At 41.0% G+C, this 24,003-nt stretch overlaps 1 protein-coding gene across 2 annotated transcripts; it reads right to left on the bottom strand.

Moving 5' to 3' along the window:
• Window positions 1–1,261: 1,261 nt before the first annotated feature.
• bnc1 (basonuclin 1) lies at window positions 1,262–15,963 on the bottom strand. Of its 2 annotated transcripts, none has more exons than XM_047581480.1 (5): window positions 15,605–15,963; window positions 8,942–9,044; window positions 7,350–7,500; window positions 3,891–5,971; window positions 1,262–3,520 (listed from the first exon to the last, which is right to left on the bottom strand). In XM_047581480.1, exons 3-5 carry the CDS (start codon window positions 7,494–7,496, stop codon window positions 2,719–2,721), a joined length of 3,030 nt encoding a protein of 1,009 aa, XP_047437436.1. In that variant the 5' UTR covers window positions 7,497–7,500; window positions 8,942–9,044; window positions 15,605–15,963; the 3' UTR covers window positions 1,262–2,718. The 2 variants fall into 2 exon arrangements, with proteins under 2 accessions (XP_047437436.1, XP_047437435.1); XM_047581479.1 differs by having other exon boundaries at window positions 7,350–7,585.
• Between the last annotated feature and the right edge of the window lie 8,040 nt (window positions 15,964–24,003).

Genomic DNA, 24,003 nt, shown 5'->3' on the forward strand with positions numbered 1-24,003 from the left:
TGGCAAGTGAACCTGAGAGCTAACCATAGCAGCCTCCTCCTACAGGATCCAGTAATCATCACGGTGGACAGAGCTGGGCAGCAGCAGGCTCTAATATGATCCATACATACTGGCTGAAGAAACTAACTGCACTCGGTGAGTGTCTGACAGGAAAAACTGAGCAGCTGCTACGATGCACCCTGAATGGCTCACTGAAGGCTGGAGAATGCTGATCCTGAAGCATCCTCAGAAGGGAGCTGCTCCATTCACAATGTGCACAATATGGAAGCATCTGTCATGCATCATAGCTGCTTAGATGAGTAGGCATATGGCTCAAAACATGCGCTACTGATACTTAGACCAGCCACTCAAGACTCTAAGACCCACAGACCAATCTGTACTTGTGCATTGGAATTTCGCAACCATCAGTCATCTCCTCTAAATATAGTGAAAAAAAACATCAACTCCCTGATCCAAACCATTAGGATCTACAGCAAGTACCTTGCTGAATCACCCCACCCCCCGATTGGTTAGGTGTGGTCGGATGGTAACAAAAAGAGGGAAGTTCATTAGAGCTGAAGGGGTTGTACTACCAGAAGGCCACTTAACCGTAAACCACAAGGAGGCGACAAGGAAAGCAGCCAAATACCTGCAGAGGCAGTAAGGCAAGAACTGAGAAGTTAGCTGAATTACAAGTACAAGATCCAAGCCAAAAGAAAATAAAGATATCGACATCAAGACAAGGAAGTTCCACACAATGAATGCAAATCCAGCACTCTGCGTTTGTGCATTAAACAGAAGGAGGGAGGATGAGGATGACCACAATTTAAATTGAAGCAACAAAGATCAATAGCCTCATCCACAGAGTACATCAGGAAGATGGCCCCCACTGATGAACTGTTTTGTGACTACCTCAGCCAGCAGAAACTTGCGGAGGAAGAGAAGAAAGAGCAGGAACCATCATGCCATGAGATAACAGAGCTGACTAATATTGAAAAGTTCTACCTACTGAAAGTCAGCACAAGAGGCCCTAATCACGGCTGCACAGGAACAGGCTCTGAATACAAGATCAATAGAAGCCAAGTTTTACCACACCATACGGGACTCCAGTTGCCGGCTGAGAAAACAGTGGGTGAACAGTGTTTTTCCGTGTGTGCGTATTGGCTCTTGATATGCCGAGACCTGCATATATGCTGAACTAAAACCAGCAAATGCAATCCAATCACAAAGATACAAATTGTGATTGTGTTTTCGAATGGATAGAAAATTGAATGAGGGAGTCTTGCAAACATATGGCTTTTTATTTAATTGCAATGAATATTGTAACATTAATTCAAAAGAACCACCGAACAACAAGTGTCAGTTTTGCTCCTTTTTTGAAACAAATACAAACATCAAACAAATGGGATCTTAAATCTGACCCCCTGCAATTAAATAGACAGTAAAAAAAAGAATACAGAGCAAAACCAGAACAATAAATCATGGTGGAAAAAAAAAAAACACTAATGTACAACACAGTTTTCTTGTTCATTCATGAGAAAAGACATGTAGAGATGAAATGATCCTAGTTTATACCATATATTTTTTTTGTTTCTTTCAGATAACAAATTACTCTATTCACAGAATATACAGTTAAATAAAGATTTTGTCTACCAGTTCTTTTTCAGGGTGTGCTCACATGTGGGGCCATTATTATAAACTGCATTTTTTCATGATTATTTCTCAGTGTTTGACTCTTTCACAGTTCATTCTTCTAGCCTCCAAAAACAGCAATTCTTTAATCATGCCTTGCTCCATGATCTCTAAAAATTACCATGGAGATATTGTTCCATCACTTCAGCCAACATAATTTCATTATTATTGATGGATTTTTCGTTCATTTCAAGCCTGGATACTGCTGTAACCACAAAGTGGGTGATCAACACCTGGGGAAACCCCTTAAAACTCCATACCCCTTACACAATATTAAGAGGTTTCCATATGCACCTGTCAAGCGAGAAAAATCTTTGGTCAGGATTAGCAGTTTGCAACAAATAGAACAGCAAAGACAGATCATTAAACACCATACAATAACTTATTGGTCAAGCTCACAACACTATAGCTTTTGAACAGAATGTTGAAGACCATTGTTCAAAGAAATGAAATGACATGTATTGTTACTTCACTAATGATTTTGATCAATATATTATGCACAACTTCATGGAAAAGATGTGGACATCTGACAACAAAACACTAGAAAAGATCACTTGCATGAAACAGTGTGATTTACTGTAAGTCACTAAGACAGCACATGTAACAGTTCAGTCCATTTTAACTGGGCTGAAGGGCAAACCAATACAAAATTCTGCACCACATTACAATATTTCATTTAATACTAAAATTAATTCACCCATAGGCGCATATTTTGGTTATTATCTCTATGATTTGTGTTTTGTGTAAACACTTACAGATGCATGTACTGCTGTTTAAAATTTTCTTTGTAGAAAATACCATTTGTTCCAAAAGCAAGTTTCCTTTGACACAACAAATAAACTGCTGGCTGTACTTAGTTTTTTTTTTTCTTTTTCTTTTTAATGTTTTTTATCTTTTATTCCCCAAATTATGACTGTGACCTACGATGGTATGGAATTTAGAAAGTGCTAATTGGTGACCCCTTTCTAGGTACCCCAAAAAGAAAACCAACAGAAGAAATAATTAAATTGAAGGAAATAATTCGACTTGGCATTTGAGATCAGATCCCTACTCCTGGTCCATTGTGGCACTTGAGCTAACAGCTAGGTTCCTATGGAGGTTTGGGTTCTGACTGTGCCTGTTTCTGCTTCGTACAGATGAGAAGGAAGTATCACAGCCAGGGACTTTACACTTGTGAAGCAGTCGTAGATGGACAGTTTTGTAATGTGCTCTGAACGTGCCCTTGTTGCTGTACACCTTTTGGCAGATGTGGCACGTTATTGGAGATCCACCCCCACCTCCCTGAAGCCCAATCTGCCCCCCCACACCCAGTGTCCGCTCTCCCTCAGATACCAACTCATCGCCTCGAGGCCTATCCACGCCATTGCCTTCACAGCTTTCATCACTGTCCTCCATGGGAAGTGCCTCCTCATCCTCTTCAACCCCCTCTGCTTCCTCACTACAGCCTCCATCTGAGTCCCAGGAAGACCGACCACTGCCGGTACCACGAGGCAAGGCAGAGGAGGAAGTGCTCAGGTCCAGAACTGCTGCATCTTCCCCACTTTCACCACCCTCTCTATCTCCTAATCTCTCCATCTCTCTTAAAGGAGATGCCCCAGCATTCTCTGATGCAGTAGACATTTTGCTCATAGGAAAGACCAGGCCCATGCGATTATGTCCTCGGAATATGACTGAAGTCTGGCTGTTTTGATCTCGATAGGGCAGATCTCTGTTTCGCTGATCTTGGCAGTAGTCTTGGCCAACAAAGTCTCTGTTTCTACAATGGGATGTGGGTGAGTAGAGGGTGCTGGATGGGTTGAATGAGTCTTTGGTCAGCAGTTTGTGGTGCAGGTTCAAATTTGCACTGTGTCTGTAAATTAAAAACAAAAAAAAAATTAAACTCAAGTCACTTTTATTGCCATATCTACTAAGTTTACCCCACTTTTTCCAAAATCTAATACAATAGGAATATGAATAAACCCACCTGAAGTACCAAAACAAGTCACTTGGATTGCTAAATCAGCTGGCTGTGCTCTGAAACTGATGTGAACAGTAACTTTGTGATCATAGTTCTATTTATACTACACACTGTATCTCTGTATGTGAAACTAAATGGCAACACCTTAGAGCTGGTATGAAACTGCGACCTTTTTTGGAAATTGTAACATTGATGGAATTAAATCAATCAGTAATTCTAATAGCTTGTGTCAGAAAATAAAGAAAGTATGCCTGAAGCTTACCTGTCTCGGCTCCTGCGCGAAGGAAAGGCAGCGTTGCAGCCATCAACTGTGCACATGTGCATCTCTTTCAAGTGGACATTTTGATAGTGCATCTTGACACTGTAAGGGTTTTTAAAGGTCTTACTGCAGATTTCACAGTGGTGCGTCAGGTCAGTGCTTGGATCAAGATGTGACAACCCTGAGTCCTCATAGTCATCTGCACATCCATCTGATCCCTCCCTCTCTATGAGCTCGAGAGCACCTCCATTAGTCAACCTGCCTTCACTTTCCTCCCATTTTAGCTCTGAGGTCTTGTCAGCTGCAAGCAGTGAGTTTGCATGCTCCCTGTTCTCCGTTTGTTCATTGCCACTGGATTCCTGACAGAGTAAGTTATTGTCACAGTGGTTCTCCCTCAGTCTATTTTCAAAGGTGATGATGCCTGATTCAGTCTGTCTTGTCCTTTCCTCTTTTTCTTCTTTTTCTGTCATTTCTCCATCTAAAGTTTGGTCCAACACAATCTTGGTACTATACCTTCCTTCGTCTTTGCCATTGTAAGCTTCCCTTGTGTCCATCTCATCCCCAGCTTGTCTAGTGTACATATCCCCGTCTGCCTGGCTACCGTCACACTCATCTTTGGTCCTACCCTGTAAAGTAGCCTCGTCCTCAGAGCTGCTCTCCTTATCCATTTGATCATCTTGCTCTACCATCTCCTTCTCTATCTTAATTGGCATACTTGACTTACGAGACTTTTTCTTTGGTATAGGGTCTGTCATGCAAGGTTCAGGGGCTGTGATGGGTTTGACAGGTACTGAAGAGGACAACAGAGGAAGTGAGGGCAGTGTTCCTGGGGTGTTGGCAAGTTCTGCTGGGGTCACCAGGCTTCTGTAAAAAGGCAGGACTGGTTGTACAGTTTTTAAGTTGGGAAAGAGGATGCCACTCTGGCTCATGCTGGGGAATGAGCTGCTGGGCAGCTTTGAGCCTGTGTCCACATGGCTCACCATGTAACTGGGTATGGACTTATGGCTTTCTGCAGAGCAAACAGAGATGGGAGTGCCATATTCAGACCTCTTCTCGCCTTGAGAGCTTTCATCAGCAGACAAGCTGCCACGCATGTCTTTGTCCCGGTTGTTTCGGTTCATGGGCATATGTAGCCGTGGGTTTGGATTAGCACTATGGCGATTGCGACTGCGCAGCGAACTAAACACCATGTTGCAGCCCTCGATTGTACACTTGTGCTTGATCTTTAAGTGCACAGCATTGTAGTGAATTTTCAGCGTGCCTTTGTCATAAAATGTCTTCTCACAAGCATTGCAAAATACACGACCCTTCTTTAAAGAACCTCCTCCGGCACCACCTCCTGGGATCCCTCCACTAGCACTCCCGTTACGGTCCAGAGAGCGCAGCTTGCCCTCGGGCGACATCTGTGTTACATCAGAGCTCATGGAGGGCGTACATGGTGTGGAAGGTCCATCTGAGTAGTTGTCACTGGTGGAGAAATCCTCAGCCTCGATCTTTGTGTTGGCGGAAAGGATGTCCATTGCCTTGTCTCCACTGCGGTCTAACTCAGCAGGGAATGAGACAGAGCTGGAACCAAGCAGGTTGCTTTCTGAAGGGTGTGAAAAGGGAGAGGGATTGTCACTCCCTAGACTGTCTTGCCCTTGATCATCTCGCCTCTGCAGCTCCACAGACCCACGGCATTGCTGCTGGTGCTGATGCTGTTGGTGTTGCTGGTGCTGCTGCAGGCTTCCCGTCGGTGAGCCCAGAAATGGCGCAGGGGCAGAGCCTAATAGCTGAAATGGCAGCATGAATGCCATGCTATTGATGAAGTTCTCAAAGTGGTGCATGCTGTTGCCACTCAGCTTATCAACCTTGGATGTGGAAATGGTGGCAGCGGTGCGAGGCGTGTTGCGCTCGATGAAAGTGCGAATATCTGAGTTGGTGCGGGTGCTGGGAACCAGCACCGCTTGGCCTTCTTTGTCTTGTAAAGCCATCAACTCCACTATGGACTTGGTCTCACCAAAACGCAAGAACTGCTGCAGTGTGGCAATCTCCTCCTCAAATGTCATAATGGCCCACCGGTCCAGAACCTTCCCTGCTACATCCTATCATAAATACAGAGAGAGCAGAAATAGCAGTATGGTACAGGAAAGGGTAGAGTGCAAAGGGAAGAAACAGTTTGAAGAGGATAGAGAAAGTGAAAAAAAGAGAAGAGAAAAAGCAATTTCATCATCAGCATTAAAAGTGTCTGTTGGGTTGCTCATACATATTCAAAGAGTAGTTTATGTGACACACCTTATGAAGAGGATTGGCATGGCGGTTAAATATAGGAATCAAATGGCGCATTAATGGTAGCGGGCAGCACAGAACCCTGAGAAACCTCATTACACAGACTCACAGTGTTTCATCTTGCAGGTCATTTCTCTTCATTTAAATCATGTGTATTTGCCAGGAGACAGAGAACACAGACACACTTGCGGTGAGAACATGCATACTAGCATGGTAGCAAGCACATACTCATTTACACACTTACAAAGGGACGCAAAAATCAATATGTGCACAACATATCACACACACATAGTGGGGGAGGAGGAGGTGTTATCAGAAGGCGCCTCACATTGATCAAGCGGGTCCTTTCTCCCTTAGCCCGGCAGTAATCACATGTGAGTTTGGGGGTCTTTCAAAGTGAGGAGCAGCTTCGTGCCATAACCATGATTAATATTTCATCACAGAGCATTCATTGGGTGCCTGTCGAGGATTCTGACTCTACTTTCGCCATTAGATGAGCTAACATGAATTTAACGCAGTCCAACTTGAATACTTGATGATGTACTAATCGAAGAGGGATCATGCTCTGACACAGCGCTTGCGGCCCAGGCCTTGGCTGGCTTGGCACTGGCTTGAGAGGGATTCTGGTGCAAAAGACATAATATTTACAAATCTACCCAGCAAGCTTATGGAACCACAGCATCAAGCAAGCCACATCAGCAGGGTACCGAGAGAGTTCACGGCATTGGTCCCGACATCACATCCCAGCTCTCTCTTGTCTTCAGCCATGCTTTTCTGACTCCCCTTCTCCCTTCTGCCCCCCTTGTCCTCCTCAGCAATTCCTTATGTCTCTCTTAATATGCTCTCAGGCCACACAGAATGTATTTTAACCATGTTTGTGAGACATCTCAATCACACATGTGTCAAGTTCGTTTTCCTGTATTTTACACATCTAACTGCAGTGATAGTGAAATGGGTCTGGGAGCTTCCAAATCATGGTTGAACTACAGGTTGACCCGCATTAAAAATTATCTCAAACTTGTGACAAGCAGACTTGAGGAGTCTGCGCACATTGCTCACCAAATGTAAGTTACTTCTTTAAATCAGCAATTTGTACTTGAGCAGCGGTCAGAATACACACAACGGTCTTAGCGCAATCCTAGCAAGATATTCAAAAACAGAACACAGTAAAAAGTTTTTCTCCTCACTGCTCACCTGGAGCACATATCCTCGTATGTAGTCCTGCAGAGTCCAGTCAAGAGCGTTGAGGATCTGGATGACCTCCTCTTGCTTGAGGACAGAGAAAAGGCGGTCCAGGAGGATCTTGAGGCGGATTGGGATGGCTTGCGTTCCATACAGCATCAGGCTGCAGATATCAAATACCACATTGGAGTGCACAATTTCCACCTGGCTGCTCTGGTACATGTGGTGCACCTTCAGCTTGCTCAAGGCTGGAATACAAGTGTCAGATTTTACTGCATTAGATTACGTTAACTATACTGGGCGCCAGTGCTTACATGAAGAGAAGGTAGATCAAGAAAAAAAGACATACAATACTGGATCGAAAAAGTACGAAGGAGTAAGAGCGGGTCGAACAAGTATAAGACGAGTGTAAGTGTAAAAGAAAAAGAAAAAAACAAAGAAAATGCATTACAGGACAAAAACTAAACGTATAGTTAGCACTTAAAACCATGTGGTAGTAATGAAGTACTAGAATAATGATAATGATTATGTGAACAACAAATAAGAGAGAATTATTTACAAAATAGTATAAGTACATATAAACTCCTTCATTCATTTTATTAAAGGCCAATATGTTGTTATTATTAGGATAATTATTGCAGAGAATAAGCAGGTTTCAATGATGCAGAATTGTTGCATTATTGTAGCTTTCTTTGTAGAGCGCTTACTTTAGTGAATTGCGCCGTGATAATCGCCATATGCAAAATGTCTGCATTTCCACCATCTATCTGTCCAAGCAGATTGCATTTTATTCATAAATGTTTAGAGATATATGTCACAATATATTATTTACCCTTAATCTGTGCTGCTATTTATAAATAGAGGTTTAGAAATTGAAAAGTGACCTCCTGAATTGCAGACTTTGTGGAACAATAATAATAATAATAATAACAATATAATGTAATATATAATATTATTATTGAAAAACCTTTAAAAATCTTGATTTTGCTGTTGACTCATGATTTTACTTGGACTGCAGATGTTTGACCAAAGATTAAAAATGACATTATGAAATAGATTTCAATTCTTGGCGATTGTTACATAGTAAGGTAAAAAATAAATCTATAAATAAATACCTCAGGTTACATATTGATTAAGACAAAAAACGCAAGGATCATGCTAAATGTTTGGTTCTGAAATGAGCCTTTTATGTTTTTATACATTATTAAATGAATTAATTAAAACTAATCAAGTACAGTAAACTAAACACATTTCCTTAGTTCTGTAAAGTGTATTTGATTTTTGTCAGTAAGAAATGTTTAATGTTTCATACTGGTGATACAGTCAATGGGGAAACAGTTTAAATGCGGTTTTGTGATTGAAGCTTTACTATTTAACAAATTTAACTCTGTTCAGCTCTTTTGTATTTTAACGTAAGCAAGAATCTCCAAGGTAAATTCTTTAGAAATTCTACAAAAATTAAATCAAACTCGCTGTGTGGCTAGAAAATATATGTGATGAATAAAAAATATATATATATATGTTTATCCTATACCTATAATATAGGAAAGCTTCAGCTGTAATGTATTTACATTAGAAGTATAAACTTTATAATGAACTCTTACCGTGTGCTACCCAACCATGCTTGCAGTTTTCACACTGTCTCCTCTTCAGCTTTCCAGGCTTGAAGCCGTCACAGTTACAGTTCACCAAAGTGCAGCAGATAGACTGGTAATACAAAAAAAAAGAAAAGAAAAAAAAACAGAACAAGAAAATTAATTTCCACTTTTACAGAACACATTTTGTCACAGAGAAATTCTTAAGCCCTTGATTTCGACCTTCTCTAAAGCAGGCTGACATATGCTACATATTCAGTATTTTCTTCTTTCTGCACTTTTATGGAACCAGCTGATGTGTGGAATCTTTGTCACATTTGACCTTACTCTGCTCGTTAACTGAACTGCTAATGGATTTGATGTTTTCAGGATAAAGAAGCAGTAAAAGCAGAGTAACTGGATGTCAAGACTCAAAGTGAGGAATGAATGGCAATAACGAATCAGGTTTTCTGAATAGCTGCTGACTTGGCAGCAACCCTGCAGAGAAAATTCCAGCATACTGATACACTAAAAATGACTTTCCCAAATCATTTACACACCAGGAACGGAGGCAAAAGCATCATCAGATTTATGATCAAAGCCACTGTTGTTAGTGGTACATGCTGAAAACCTTGGGGTGGCTGTGCTATGCCATTTCTCTCCCTTTGCATCTATAATGCATGATCAGTGGGGTTTTAGCATACACGAGCAGCATGCTTAGCTCCTTGCTGGAGCTTACTCCCTCTCCAAGGATGGAGAAGGAGAAACAGTGTGGGTGGATGGGCAGGGAACCCCTCCTCCTCATTTAGTCATTCAATTGCTCCTGTGCTTGAGGCTGGAATTGTCCTTGAAATGTGGGATCACGTTATTTCACCTTACAATAACCTCCCATCATTAGGGCAAATAAACTGACTGGTGTTGAGGGTAGTTGCAGGTAGCTGACCTTGAAACATAGATTGATAGCTGTGTCTTTCAGTCCCATGACTTCTGTGTTCTTTGTTTCTCTCTCCGTTGCGTTTTTTTTTTTTTTTTTTTTGTCCCTCAAAATAGTGGCGTGGTGTAAAAACCCCTTTACTCATCTCTCAGCGACTTAATCCCGTCATTACAGAACACCAAGACCCAACATGGCCCAATTAGTCTAATCCCATCCCACTGTGGGTGCACACACACCTCCCGCTGCTGCTCTGCCTAATATACATCTTAATCAGGTGCTTCTGCTCACTCTCGCACACACACACACACACACACATTCCAATGGAGAGTGTGGTCAGAGTCGTTTATCTTAATTAGTGACTTGTTTCTTGAGATCCTGAGAAGGACAAGTATTAGAATAGGAGTTGGGGGAATATGGCAGCACAGGACATCCCAACACGACAGTGGCTCTCTGTAACCTCGACACCCGGCCCCCCCTCGCACACACACACGCACACACCCCATTTCCCTTTGCTGTTGTCACAACGAAGCCACAGCTGTTCCCATGAATCAATGAAGTCGATGACAAGAAGGCTAATTGCACAGAATGATCCGTCAGTGTTTTTGAAGCCAAAGATAACACAATGATGCTGTCTTTACATCACTAATTTATAACAGTGTAGTCACGGACACACACACACATACACACACGCCACTGATACGTGCACCTTGAACAAATTACACGTCTTTTTTATAAGAGTGAATTGGATTGTAATGTTCTTTTCCTAGTAACAGAAAAGCAACAAAAAGACTATTTAAATTCTATTTACGCTAATGTATCAATAAGCAGTACTTTATTTTGATTTTAACATGAAATCCTACACGTGTGAACACGCGGCCGTGCAGGGTGGCTGGAGGTCACAAAGGAAGATGAAATAAAGCAACAGTGATGTTAAGTAAAGACAAAAGTGTGAGGTCAAGACAAGGAAGGAACGCCATAAAAACAGCATCCACACACCATGACGCCTCCGTCCTGACTAATTAAACACTCATCCGTGTGTGTGTGTGTGTGTGTGTGTCTGATACCTTTGCACTCTATGATGCAAATAAATACACAGAAATAAAAAAAAAAACAGATGGGATAGGATTTTACTGGCTTGCTCCACAGCAAAGTTAGCTACTATAACCATTCATAAAAATCAACTCCAACGCCAGCATTTACCTGGACTTCATGATCTCCTGTAATGTTCTAGATGTTATGTATTATATTTTTGACATTGTGTACTTTCTGAAATAAAGAAAAGCCAAGCTACCTGGTCAAAGTGGAATATCATTTCATTTCACTGCTGAGCAACACACACACACACACTCACACACACACATGCACATCTACTATTTATGTAATAGTCCTTTTAATAGACCATTTAAAGTAAAAATCCTGAAAAGCCACAGTGCATTACAGAGGCAACAGAAGTGAAGAGCTGCTTGAATAAACTCAGTTTGACAGGCACTAGTTGGCTTAATGCTGTGGAAAACTATTCAATTAGCAGCAGCCCAACACTAACCTACAACTTATAAGCAGGGAGAAAGAACTTGTGTTTATGGCAAACAGTGAATAACAATGAAAAGATATGACATCAGATTCTAAATGCATTGCACATAAGTTTGTCGCTCAGCCAGAAAAAAATATTTTTACGCCTCATGCTGAAAAACTATGATTAATTTTTATTAGTTTTTTTTTAGTATCTTACAAGTCAATATTATCATGAGACTGAACTCTGAGAACCAATAGTCTGCCTCCATATATAGATATAGCCGCCTCATAAAACCTGAACTAGTTGCATCTAAAGCATGTATTAATAATTTATTGGTTGTTGAGATTAAAAAGAAAACTGATTATGAAAATCACCTGGGCTGACGTTCTTAAAAACTCACAACCTGCTAAAGTAACACATCTTCTGATTAGCTATTGATAATTCTTTAGAAAAATCCAAAAATAAAAGAAGCATTTGAAAGTTTGGTTTCTATGGGTCGAACAGTTCCATTAGTTATCAGAGAAAAGGCATAAAATTTAAAAAATATATACATATACTAATACTTTAAAATTGGCGTTTTTTGGTCAACTAAGAAAGCACAAAAAGGATTTCAAAAGGACACCACAGGATCTGTGAACATGTGATGGACGTTTTCTCTTCTTGTAGCTTTTAAATTATAACAAAAAAAAAAAAAAATAGTGGGTTACGCAAAATAAAAAGTCAATTGTTTCCTCAAAAAATGAAATGAATACATCTATTAAGGTGATTGAAATTAATAAAACTATATATATGAACAAATCACATTTAAGTAAACACACACACACAGACATACACGCACAAAGAGGAAATAAATATTAAATACGTTATCGCAGCCGGAACACCCATAACACTCAGGAATTTAGTGGGAGGACAGTGTTCCTGGTACCGCTGAGATATCCGATATCCTACTAAAACAACTTCAGCCAGTGAAACCACCTCAGCCCCAAAACCTGTAACTGCAGTGACTCCACCTGGCCCCACAACTGGGTCGTTGTGCGTGTGTGTGTCTTATTAGTATATCAACTTTGGACCAAATTATGTAAGTGACAGCGAGGTAGTAAAATGTTAATTGACGACAGGCTTTGGTTAAAGTGAGGTAGGATACATGAGCTGCTCAGCAGGCTTTGTTATGCTGCCTCAGCTTATGATTTACTCTCACTACACTAAGAAAGAGGAAGCACTTTAACATACAGATGCAGATAGAAATCGCCCACTTGAGCTATTCTCTAATATACTTAACAAGTTTTACATGACATATTTAACTTTTTACGGACAAACTCTCAGCTGCAAACCCATTCAGTCTTGGAAGCGTCTTTAAACGCCATCACAGTAGCTGCTGAAGTAACTTAAATTAACCAAAAAGAAATGAAGGCTTGTCTGTTCCTTTAACTCTGCATCGGCCATGAAAAAAGAGAAGAAAAACCCAGGAAAATCCTGGGCTGGTGCAAGTAGTGACAGGCTGGGTTTGAGCCTATTAGGAGTCCATACAAGCCCAAAGACAGCATGAAAAACTCATTACTTGAAAGTCATCCAGCAGTCAATCACAACCGAGCACACACACACGTCAATACACTACGGTTTCAACACTAAAACGGACAAAAGATAGCACATCTTTACCTGAAGATCCATGAAAAAAAAAAAAATCTCAGCTTCTTTAAAGGAAGATATTAAAAAGAGATGAGGTTGTGGTGGGGGGAGAAGGAGGCAAGCCAAAGTTTGATTGTCTTCTTGGTGTATGTGGCTCTCCTTTAGGAACTCGAAGGGAGTGTTTGGCTCAGAGAGGGAGTAAATGAGGGGAACATGTTAGTACACTGAGTCTGAGAGAGTTTGGCTCCCAGCTACGCTCTGATTAATATCAGATCTCCCTCTCTCCTCGCCTGCCTCTTGACGATCTTGTCACATCTGGCTGACAAATCCTCACAAGCCTTTTGGTGGCAGCGCAGAGCTGATGCTAGGGGTGGCTGCTGTGTGTGTGTGTGTGAGGAGTTTTGGGGTGTTAAGGAGGTAGATTGGGGCCAGGAGGGGCGGATCACAGCTCGAGGAGACGCTGAAGGGGAAAAAAGACACACACACACACGCGCGCGCACACACAAGTGCCCCCAGCCCCTCATCCTTTTACAGATCGACCATCATGTGGTGTCGCCACCACTACCAGCGACACACACACACAGTGAGACACACAAAGCAAAGTACAAGTAAAGATGAGCCGAAGTATGAGCTCTGATTACGTCTATACACGTAGTTGAAAGTTGGAATAAAAATATTTTTTGCGTCTTCTCACAAAACAATTGTCACAAGGTGATTTGTACGAATAGGAGTAAAAAGACCAATGTGTCTAATTCCAACTAATTATCTGTGTACGTGTGATGTGTGTGAGACATCCCCAGAAAGTGATGGAGGTAAAGGCAGGATATAAAAGACAGAAAGAGTGAGATAGAAGCAGGAAGCGATAGGACAAGAATTTGTCAAATGAAAGCCATTTTACTTTCTGCCTGTGTTTCCGCCTCTCACACACGACAAATGCATTTGTCGTGTGTGATACAATCAATTTTATGGAGTATTAAAGCAATGGCTTCTCACTCACCAGATAATAGGAAAGGATACCTGTTACCTGTCATTTTTTTTTCTAATAAAAATGTTATTTGTAAATTAAGTACAATGCAAAACTGAGACATATTTATGGTTCTTTGACATGGCGTCTATTTATTTATTTTACACACAAATTTAAAAAAATATAGAAAAAGCATTTTAAGCATTGTTTAGTCACAAACGTTTGTATTAATTATTTTGAAGGTAATAATAATAATTGAATCTAAATATTATATGTATCAGTGTATTTATAAATGTGTTAAAACCATTCAGTTATGAATAAGTAATTGCAGTTAGCTCTCTCCGTTAGCTGAGACATGACAAATAGTTTTCATTTCATCTTCAGTGATCAGCTGCTTCACACACACTTTGTTTCATTGATTCAATCTTTTTTTTTTTTTTTTTTTAAACGTAACGAGGAAACTGTTTACTGTTTACATAGACACGTACACACACACACAGGCACACACACAGGTGTGGGAGAGTGTGTTGCTGCTACCATCACCACCAGCACAGGGATGGCTCAGCTAATTGCTACATTATGGCTGCAACAAAACATTAGGCTGCTCTTAAATTACATTCCAATAGGCTGTGGCCAGCGGCCAGCAGGCTACAGGAGGCCAGGCTGCTCAGACTGACATATGGGTGGATGGATAACAGGTCCAGGTAACGTTTACAGGCTGGTTTTAACTTCTTTGTTGGAATGAATGAATCTTTTTTTCCCCTTACAGATGTTTAGGGTAGAACTGGCCGGAGCGTGAAACGTAACTGGATATGGTTTGAATACAGTATTTTACATTAAAAAGAACAGGAAATAAAAAATAGCATTTAATAGTACAATTATATTTTAAAGTAAAATAAATAAGACTCACTCTCTAAAACTTGAGAAGTACTGTTACTCTTTAACTGGAGTTGTCTCAAAATTCTTGGAGGGCGTACAAGATTAATCTCTCCATCCTGATTCAAGCTAAGATGTTCTCATTTGGAAGTTTTGATCAGACGCATAAAGATGTCAAGTGTCTGAGAGCAAGTTCAACTACTGGAGCTCGAGTAAGAGATTTCAAGAAAAGTTTGGCAAATGTCAAAAGCTGGAATCAAATGAATGGCTTTTTCTCATTCGTCAATCCATGTGTTTATTTTATTTTGAAATTTAGCCAGTTTCAGAGTGTTTTATTTAGACGACCTTCTCATAGCCTGTTTGGAGACATTTCATATGTGAGAACTTGGGGGGGAAAAAAAGAGTTTGGGAAAGAAAATGTGTTTTTCCTAAAATAAGCTATTAAAAAAGTGCGCATTGCAAAGTACTAAAACTCACGCACATCTTTTACAGTCACTATCACCAAATTTGTAGCGATACCTGGGCCTGTAGATCACTGTCACAATCTTAACCACAATTCATAAAGAAAGTATAGACAAATACAAATAAATCACAGCAAAAGTTCTATATCAACACTTGTGTTTTTTCACACATACAAAAGTAGCCACCCAAAATAAATGTGCTTCTCACGCCTGTCTCCCCAATCAGCTACATCCAGTTTGTGTTAACTATCCTGATCAGAGAGTGTGAGGAGAGCTGGAGCAGACGGAGAATAATGTTGAAAAGCTGTCTCTCTCTTACCTCAGCCATTGTCATTTAGTCAGATGTTTCCAAGGAGACCGTGGAGTTTGCCATTCCCTGCGAGTCCCACAAAACAACTGCCTCTAACTCTCCTGTTCGCACAAGTTTTAGCGCAAAAGAGCCATCGCACCCAGCCGAGTCTCCTTCAACAACAGCCACACACGTATCCCACTTCACACACACACACACACACTGAGCCTCCAACACTCAACACAAAAAAAAAAAAAAGAGGAGTCACTGTGCTTTTACTCTTACTGCACAGATGCACACGCAAACACGCCTCTTCTGCTTTCTCTCCTCTAATGTTTCTGTGGACTGGCTCTAAACTACTCAAGATGTTCACTGTGTGTCTGAGTGTGTGTGTTGAAACTGGGCACAGGGGATTGGAATGAGATCCTCCCACTCGGCATTCTCACCTCAGGAGCCGCCTGCTCCCTCCCTAGCCTGCACGCACACACACGCGCGCGCACACACACACATGCGCACGCGCACACACACACACACACACACACATATACACACAACACACACGGACGTGCACGCGCAGAGGTGTACATGCCCTTTCACGTGCACAGACACACACACAGCAACCCCCTCGGAGTCACAGGGCAGTCCCCTCACAGCTGGCTGGAAGAGGGCATGACACTCATCTTTCACAGAGATTTGATCAAAAGGAATCACAAAGGCTGGAGGCTCTCCTAATGCAGTCAGGGGAGACTCTCCCTTTTTCCCCCCTCTCTCTCTCTCTCTCTCCGTCTGAGTAATGCCCTAAATCAACGCTGCCCCTCTTGGTGCACACAGCCCAGTGTGTGTGTGTCTGGATTCACCTTAACACAGCTCTGTGAACAGTCTCCATAACAAGTTATGCCTTGTGCCGTCAGGAATGTGTAAGTGTCTGTGTTGAGTGTTTCTCAGGAAGAGGGGGGACTTCACACATGACAAATACTAAACCTGTGTTGTCTTTAGGTATATGTGTACCCTGGGATGAGTGTCAAACCTCAATACTTTTTTTTTTTTTTGGTGTCCATATCCTGTGTCTTGAAGTATCAAAAGCCGTCTTTGGTTGTCACCCAGATCAAAAAAAATGGCAAACCCCCGTGTACACCTTTGTCTAAATACACGTAGAAGGAAGAAATGGCCAGTCCATTTGGGAGATGGTACAGGGTGAATGTCTATAGAAAGTAGAAAGGGCAGAATCAGTATTTATTTATTAAATCTATTTTAACACATGAAGGTGGTTACATTCAGGTGGAGGGATAGAAGAGAAGAGATGCCACCAAGAAGGTGACCTGATAAGCAGTTGGTCTTGTGATGTTAAGTATATTACTGAGACAGCTACAGTACATCCACTAAATTTTCGTCATCAATAGAAGCCATTCAAGCTGAAGTCAAGTTGTCACGTTCATTAATGACAATTTCCATCAGTTTAATTTAATAGTCATTAGCTTTTTTACATTGTCTTATCTAACCGAGAAGCTGGAACATGGGATTGTTTGGTACCTTTGCTAAAGGCTTATTTATTAGTTAATTAGTTCTCTGTAATTTTTCCATCACTCATTCATTCGAGTTGAATGCCTCAGTTCAAAGCTGGTATTGTGAAATTACAGAAAACATGTTGGAATTTAATTGCGGTGAAGTGGCTGTTATTTAGCAGCAAGTGATTCAACAAATAATGTGTGTAATGTGCAGTAAGTTCAACTAAAGTTGAAGTTCATCCTAAAAGATGAACTTCACTTATTGTCCTTTCTTCTTTCTTCCAATGCTTCTGTGTCTTTCCTCTTTCCACGTTCCTCCCTTTTTCCCCGTCGGTGGCAGAGGGGAAGCTCTGATGATTTTTAGCCATTGAAGGCATCTGCTAATCCACAAATTACGCAGCAAGTTTAAACAGGTACACCTGGTCTGCTCTACTCTACCTGCGACAACCTAAAGGAAGAAAGGAGGGTGGAGGTCGGGGGATGCCATCACGTGGAGACACAATTAAAAGGGTAAGCGCAAAACTGACTTTTTTTCCTCTTTGAAAACCTTAAATTACCCAGGGAGTGTCAACAAAGCCCTATTTACAGAAATTCACAGCACATTTTTATCATTCTCCCTCAATAATCAAATTTTTCTACTTTAACCCTCTGAAGCAGTGGGGGGATTTAGTGCCTTGCTCGAAGGTAACTCAACTGAAGTGCTATGGGGATAGAACAGTGTTAGTCATCCAGTTTCCCCGCCCAGAATCTTCCAGCGAGGAACTAAACCCAACAACCCTCCAATCATGAACCTGCTTTTCCAACCTTTAGGCTAGCAACACCCCCTGACATGACATTCAGAAATTTGCCAAGCAGCCTTGCTAACTGATAAAAATGTAGCTAATGGTCCTTGAAGTTGGACATTAAAACTGCATTACTTTCCACAGGAGATCAAAGCCGTTCTTATTCGTGAAAAGCCCAAAATGTTATGAGGTTACATATATGGATAAGAGACAACCCGTCAAGGCATGTATCATAAGATTGGAAAGCCCTCCATTCCCCTGCGGTCGTCCAGGCAAGCAGATCTGCTTACCGGCCTTGTATTTATTCCATACCTAGGGGATGCATACCAAACACAGCCCCAGTCCTGGCCTGGATTAGGTCTGCACTGCTTGTCAGATTGGTGCTCCCTGGGCTGGAGCATCACAGACGTACATGTGCCCTGGGGGCTTAGGGTGGAAGCTGCAGCAAAAACCAGAGCAAATAAACTCCATGTGCAGCAGAACAGGTCACGATGCCGACTTACATGTCTGTCATTAGCCTTCCTGCAGGGAAGAGCAAAGGGGTTTGAGTGCTTGAGCAGATGAGCGGCTTTGGGAGAACATTACACACTCCTTACACTTTCTTTATGTGATGAGGACAAGCACATACTGCTAGTGTGTACAAACATTATTGGTTTAATGAGACATTTGGCCAACTGGACCTTTACGTAGTGTACGTAGTATGAAGGATTTAAGGAGTCACTTTCATTTGATTGTTTTACTTTCATTCTTTCATATTTTTGTTACTACTTTATTAAATGGTCGATATATTATTTAATCTACAAACAGTTACTAAAACAACTAGCAGTCTCAATTTGGACAAAATTCCATTTATAATCATAAAGCTAATGAATGATTACCATTTAATTACCTAAAGCAGTCACTTTTACACTAGCTCAATCTTTGTTAGCATTGTTTTTAGCTCCGCTGGTTATTATCTCTTCACTCTGAGAAGCACAAAACCTGTCCCAACACAGCCACAGTGCAAAGGAAGTGGTGTTCACGCAACATGTGCCATCCAAGTGTCAACCTGCCTCTCCTCACTTCAGACAGAAGTAAAAAAAATAACATAAAAAAAACTCCAGGTTGAGGACAAATCTGTCTGTACCAGGTTCTGACTAACAAGCCAAGTGACCCAATGTTCCAGTCATTTCATGCTATCAATCAATACAGACACTATCACTGCGTCAATGTAAATCACATGGAGTAGAGACAACTAGACATGTGTTTTAAATGAAAGTGTGAAAGATCCCAGCTCGTTTAAGACGTTTGCTGATGTTTCCGCAGCCAAAACATTATCTTTATTCATTTATTTACTCCTGCAGATGTGATGCAGTCATGTAACAGTGTGTAGGTGATTATGTGTAAAGGAGATGGAAAACACTGTAACAAGAAAAAAGTGAAGATAGCAATTTCACCGTGCAGCATGAGGGGAGGTCAGAGCTGTTCATGTGCGTGGGAGGCATAGGGCTTTCATAGAGATTGGTTTTATATAAAACAGCATCGGTGAAAGCAGTGCTAGCCACTGAGTGCACTTCAAATGTTAACAGAGGACCACAGAATATTAGTGCTTACTATTAATATATTCTTCTCTCTTTAGTTAGTGAGTAAAGTAGTAAGTAGTAAAGTAGGACATAGAAGTAAATGTAAATGGAAGTGATATCGATGGCTGAAGCTCTGTGCACATACAGCAAAGGACATATCATAATTTTGATTTCTTCCATAGATTTCCCAGCTGAAGATCACCAACACCAGTCAGCTCCATCTGTGCTGCAGTATGATATCTGAACTACAGTGTGTGGCAACCTTTCATCTGCAATGGTGTTGGACCGAGGGAAAATGATGTTTCCTTTTTCTTTTTGAAATTTAACATTAAATTACACTAGATTTAAGGAAAAAAAACACACGACATTGCCTGACACCTACTGTGGCTGGATTTGTAGTGATTTATGCTGTTGCAAGTGTCACTGCAATTCTGAAAAGGTTTCCTTGGTTGTGTACATAGTTTTAAAAATCTTCCAAGCAAGCTAGAATGAAAGATGAATAATGTGCAAGACGACTTGCTCATGTATTTTGGCACCTCAGTGAGATGTAAGGATAAAATCCTTATAGATACATATCAGGTTCATAAATTACAGTTGTGGTAGCGAGAATGAATCCTGAAAGACTTGCAGACCTTTAAATTCAACCTCAAAGTGATTGTGTCTAAATTCGCATAAAAATACTTCTAATCTATTGCTGTACAACTAGCGACAGCACTGAAAGCCACAAACCATACAGCATTCCCACGTCAGCCATCCATCTATCAGCCTAAAGTTCTATGATAACAATAAACACGTGTCACTGTTAAATGTCACTTCCCACCCAACTGTGACAGTCACATGTACTGGATGGTCTGCTGTGACAGACATTCTCACACATGGATTCATATCCGTTCTTAAGTCTAGAGCAGAACTGTCCAGAGGAGGTTCTGCAGAAATGTCTGGCCCATATGAGGAAAAATGATGGGAACCAGCTGCCTGTTTGAGGACATCCCTCCAGAAGACATGTGGGGCCCCCCTGCAGGTAAAGCCATTAGCAGGGAAAAAAACAGCATAGCAGCTCCTTTACACATACACAGTATACATCATTGTGGCTGTACACCAATGAGGCAAGCAGTATCCCTCAAAAGAAATGCATTTGTGTGTATAAGAGATCTAGAAATAACAGATAACTCTTAAATTCACATTGGTGAGTATTCTTATAACACAACTTAAATAGTTCAGGGATGTTTCCAAGGAGACAGTGGAGAAAAGAGAACATAATACTGACTGGCAACATACTACTGTATGTCATTGCCAAGTACAATTATTTTTCCAATACTGATTATCCATAAGTTATTCATTCACACATACCTGTTGTTGTTAGCAAAGGTTCAAGAGTCAAGGATCTACAAATGGCTTGTTTTATCCGACAAAAGTGTAATTTTTACATGATCAATAACGAGCAATTCAATATTTGCACGCTGACAGACAGGAATCCATCAACGTGCAAAGATGAACCATGTTATTTACACTTCACAGTTTACTATGACACAGAATATAAATGGATGCTTGGAGTATGAAGTGGCAGATTAGAGAAACTAAAAATCCGAGTGTGTGTGTGTATCATAGTGTTTATTTTGTTAACCAAATTTATTTCATTGTAATGTGGCAGTACTGATTGTTTTAATGGAGTCAGTAATATACTGCTCTCTTTCATGGTCTAAAATTACCTCATATCACCAGAAGCAGATTTGCGGACTGACTAATAGACTGTATTTGACTTTCGGTAACATTCTGTGTTTGCAAGCATTTCAAGACCATTCATGGACAACATTCCTATCCAGTCATTAGACAGTAAAATAATAACAGACTGTGAAACATACAGCCAGCACAGCAGAATTTGTAAAAAGGCAAAAATGAATCCAGCATTATTGAGTACTGTCCATGTGGATGTAACAAGAGGAATGAATACAACATTAATGTGCTGTCAACCGTCCAGATCTTACTTAAGATGCTTAATGGAGCATTTAAGGGTTATGAGTCAATATTATATAGCATTTTTATCAGTGTCTCATTCTAAACCCAGCAAAACACAACCTGTTTTAGGCAACGAGTTCACAAAATGAATTAACAGCATGAGAACCATGGCAGTCTAGCAATGCAGAAACATGTTAGCGGTGTCTTTGTAAGCATGGTAATTACTGTAATTACTGTAAATAACTGTAAATGGCCAAGATATGGATCTAAGTCACACTTAATAAGTGAAATGAATCATTTCAATTAAGATTGCTAAATCATATTTTAATGAACCCTTAAATACTTATGCCGGCTAACAGCTAAATCCTAACATGTTGTAAACCATTCATTAATTGATCGCATACAACTAAAATAAATGCTAAATAGGTGGGCAAAATACACCAACTCAGAGACTGTAAGGATTTAACATGGTTGTTGCATAAATAAAATAGTTAAATTCAAATTGTTACATAATGTAATGTCAGACTCCTAAAGACATATCCTTTCCACCCCTTCGCATGATTTCTTCCTTCCACCTATCACTCCATCCCATGGCAAGGCAACAGAGGTTTCAGCTGGTACAAAAAAAAGCTGCTCCCTTTCCTCTCATCCTCCATCCACCCATCCCTCCATCCCTTCCCAGGAGTCTGGTATTGATCAGACATGTCCACATTAGAGGGAGGGGAGATGCTTTTATGATAATCCACCCACCCTACCCACCACTCGTAATGGCTGCATTAGACGCTCATCCCCTCTGCACCCGACACCTGGCCCTTGCTCTCCTCTGACTTACTGTTTGCATTACAACACTGTTTAATGGGCTCTTTAGAAGGGTTGAGGGGGTTGGAGCGATATGGGGCAGGAAACTTTCCAAGAGTTTCCAGTAGATGAGGACCCAGCAAGGAGCCACTGGGAAGGTCCGGTGTGAGAGTGATAGATGGCACCATGTTGAAGTGAAGGGCGGAGGGAGCTGGAAGCGGGGGTCCATTACCTATTACTGAATGCCCTCTCTGTCTAGCCACTGCACTCAGTTTGCTGTCTGACGGCTAACAAACTCTGGGAAGTGGAGCTCTGGACGAGTGTGTTCTCTGACCAAAGACAGACATAGGGCCAATCAATAGCTCTCTCATTCAACCCAGATACTTTCTGACAAAACTGTAAAGAGTCAGTCCACAAATGGGACAGCAGTGAAAATAAAGAACCAAGTTGAGACTGTATATACTGGTACAGATGGGAATAGTATGCATTCCCCAAGAGCATGATGAGCTCTCCTCTCACTCTATCTTTGCATTATTCACCGGCTGCCTGGCTGCAGCAAAGAGTGAGGTGGGGCTCTCAAAATGCCTTCCTCGAGAAGAAGAAAAAAAAAACACTGAAAAAAGTAAGGAAATAAGGAGGAGAGAAAAAGAGCCACCTGGATACCATCAGTCTCAGCAAAGGTAAACAACTTCGACATACCTCCCGGCACATGGGCCTACAGGGGTCAAAGGTCATGATGACAAACGAGTGACCCAGAAGCCCTGAGAGGCCATGAGAGGAGCCTCTGGAATCTCTCAGCAAGGGGACGGGGGACACAGAGACACATTCACCAGCCCAGGAGTCCTGCTTAAAAGGATAGTGGAATACAAGTTCTATGGGTCGCTGTGGAAGACCCAATGTGTCTCATAGAGTTTAAAAAACACAATACAAGCACACATGTGCAAACAACACAGCGAACATATGCCAGCCTCATTGCGGGGTCATTTTCTGTTCTTATTGTTTGTTATTTTATACTGTATGGAAGGCATAGTAAGCTATAGTAATCCTCAAGTTTCTCCGTTTAATCGGGGGATTTTTATAAATGGCCTCAATTGAGAAGAAAGAATAGGATGTAGGTGGCACCCTCAACACCTAAGACAACTTGCAGCCAAAGCTTCTGGTTGTGGTAGGAAGTCAGTTGTAACTAAGGAATGTATAATGACAATATTTCATGTGTGAGGAATGGTGGGCATGCGAGAAGGAGGACGGGTCAGAGGGTGACGATGATGAGGCACAACTGGAAACGGTTCAGGATCCTTCCCAGATGTCAGCAACAATCTATGAACTTTTATTTCACAGCACATATTGGTGGCTTAAAAACACGTAGTAGTAGTTCATGAAGCTAAGATGTTATATTAGCCCCTAACACACAGATTTGTGGGGGGATAGTAGCAGTCCATGTTCATCCATCTGCAGTACTGTGCTTAAAATATTTGTTCATTCATTTGGTCCATAGTGAGACATAAGTTGGGAATCTTTTACTAAACATAACAAATTTAAAACACTGATACTGCCTTTCAACAAAAAATGCAGATTGTAAGCTACGACTCTTTTCATTTGACCAGTGCTATAGAACAAACACTTCTACACTTCAGTTCTCAAATGGTGAATCAGCATCTTAGGTGCTGCTCAGGTAATTCTTGTTAAGTTAAAAAAAAAAAAAAAAGTTTCTTTCCAAATACCACAATTTATATTTTGGGTAGAGCACCTAAGAGACCAGACAACACACCAGGAGAGATTGTTAAAATGATTTATTTCCAATGTTCTTTAAAAAGGAACTATAACCT

This window comes from Mugil cephalus, chromosome 3 (genome assembly GCF_022458985.1).
Source record: "Mugil cephalus isolate CIBA_MC_2020 chromosome 3, CIBA_Mcephalus_1.1, whole genome shotgun sequence".
In the NCBI taxonomy this organism is placed as follows: Eukaryota; Metazoa; Chordata; class Actinopteri; order Mugiliformes; family Mugilidae; genus Mugil; species Mugil cephalus.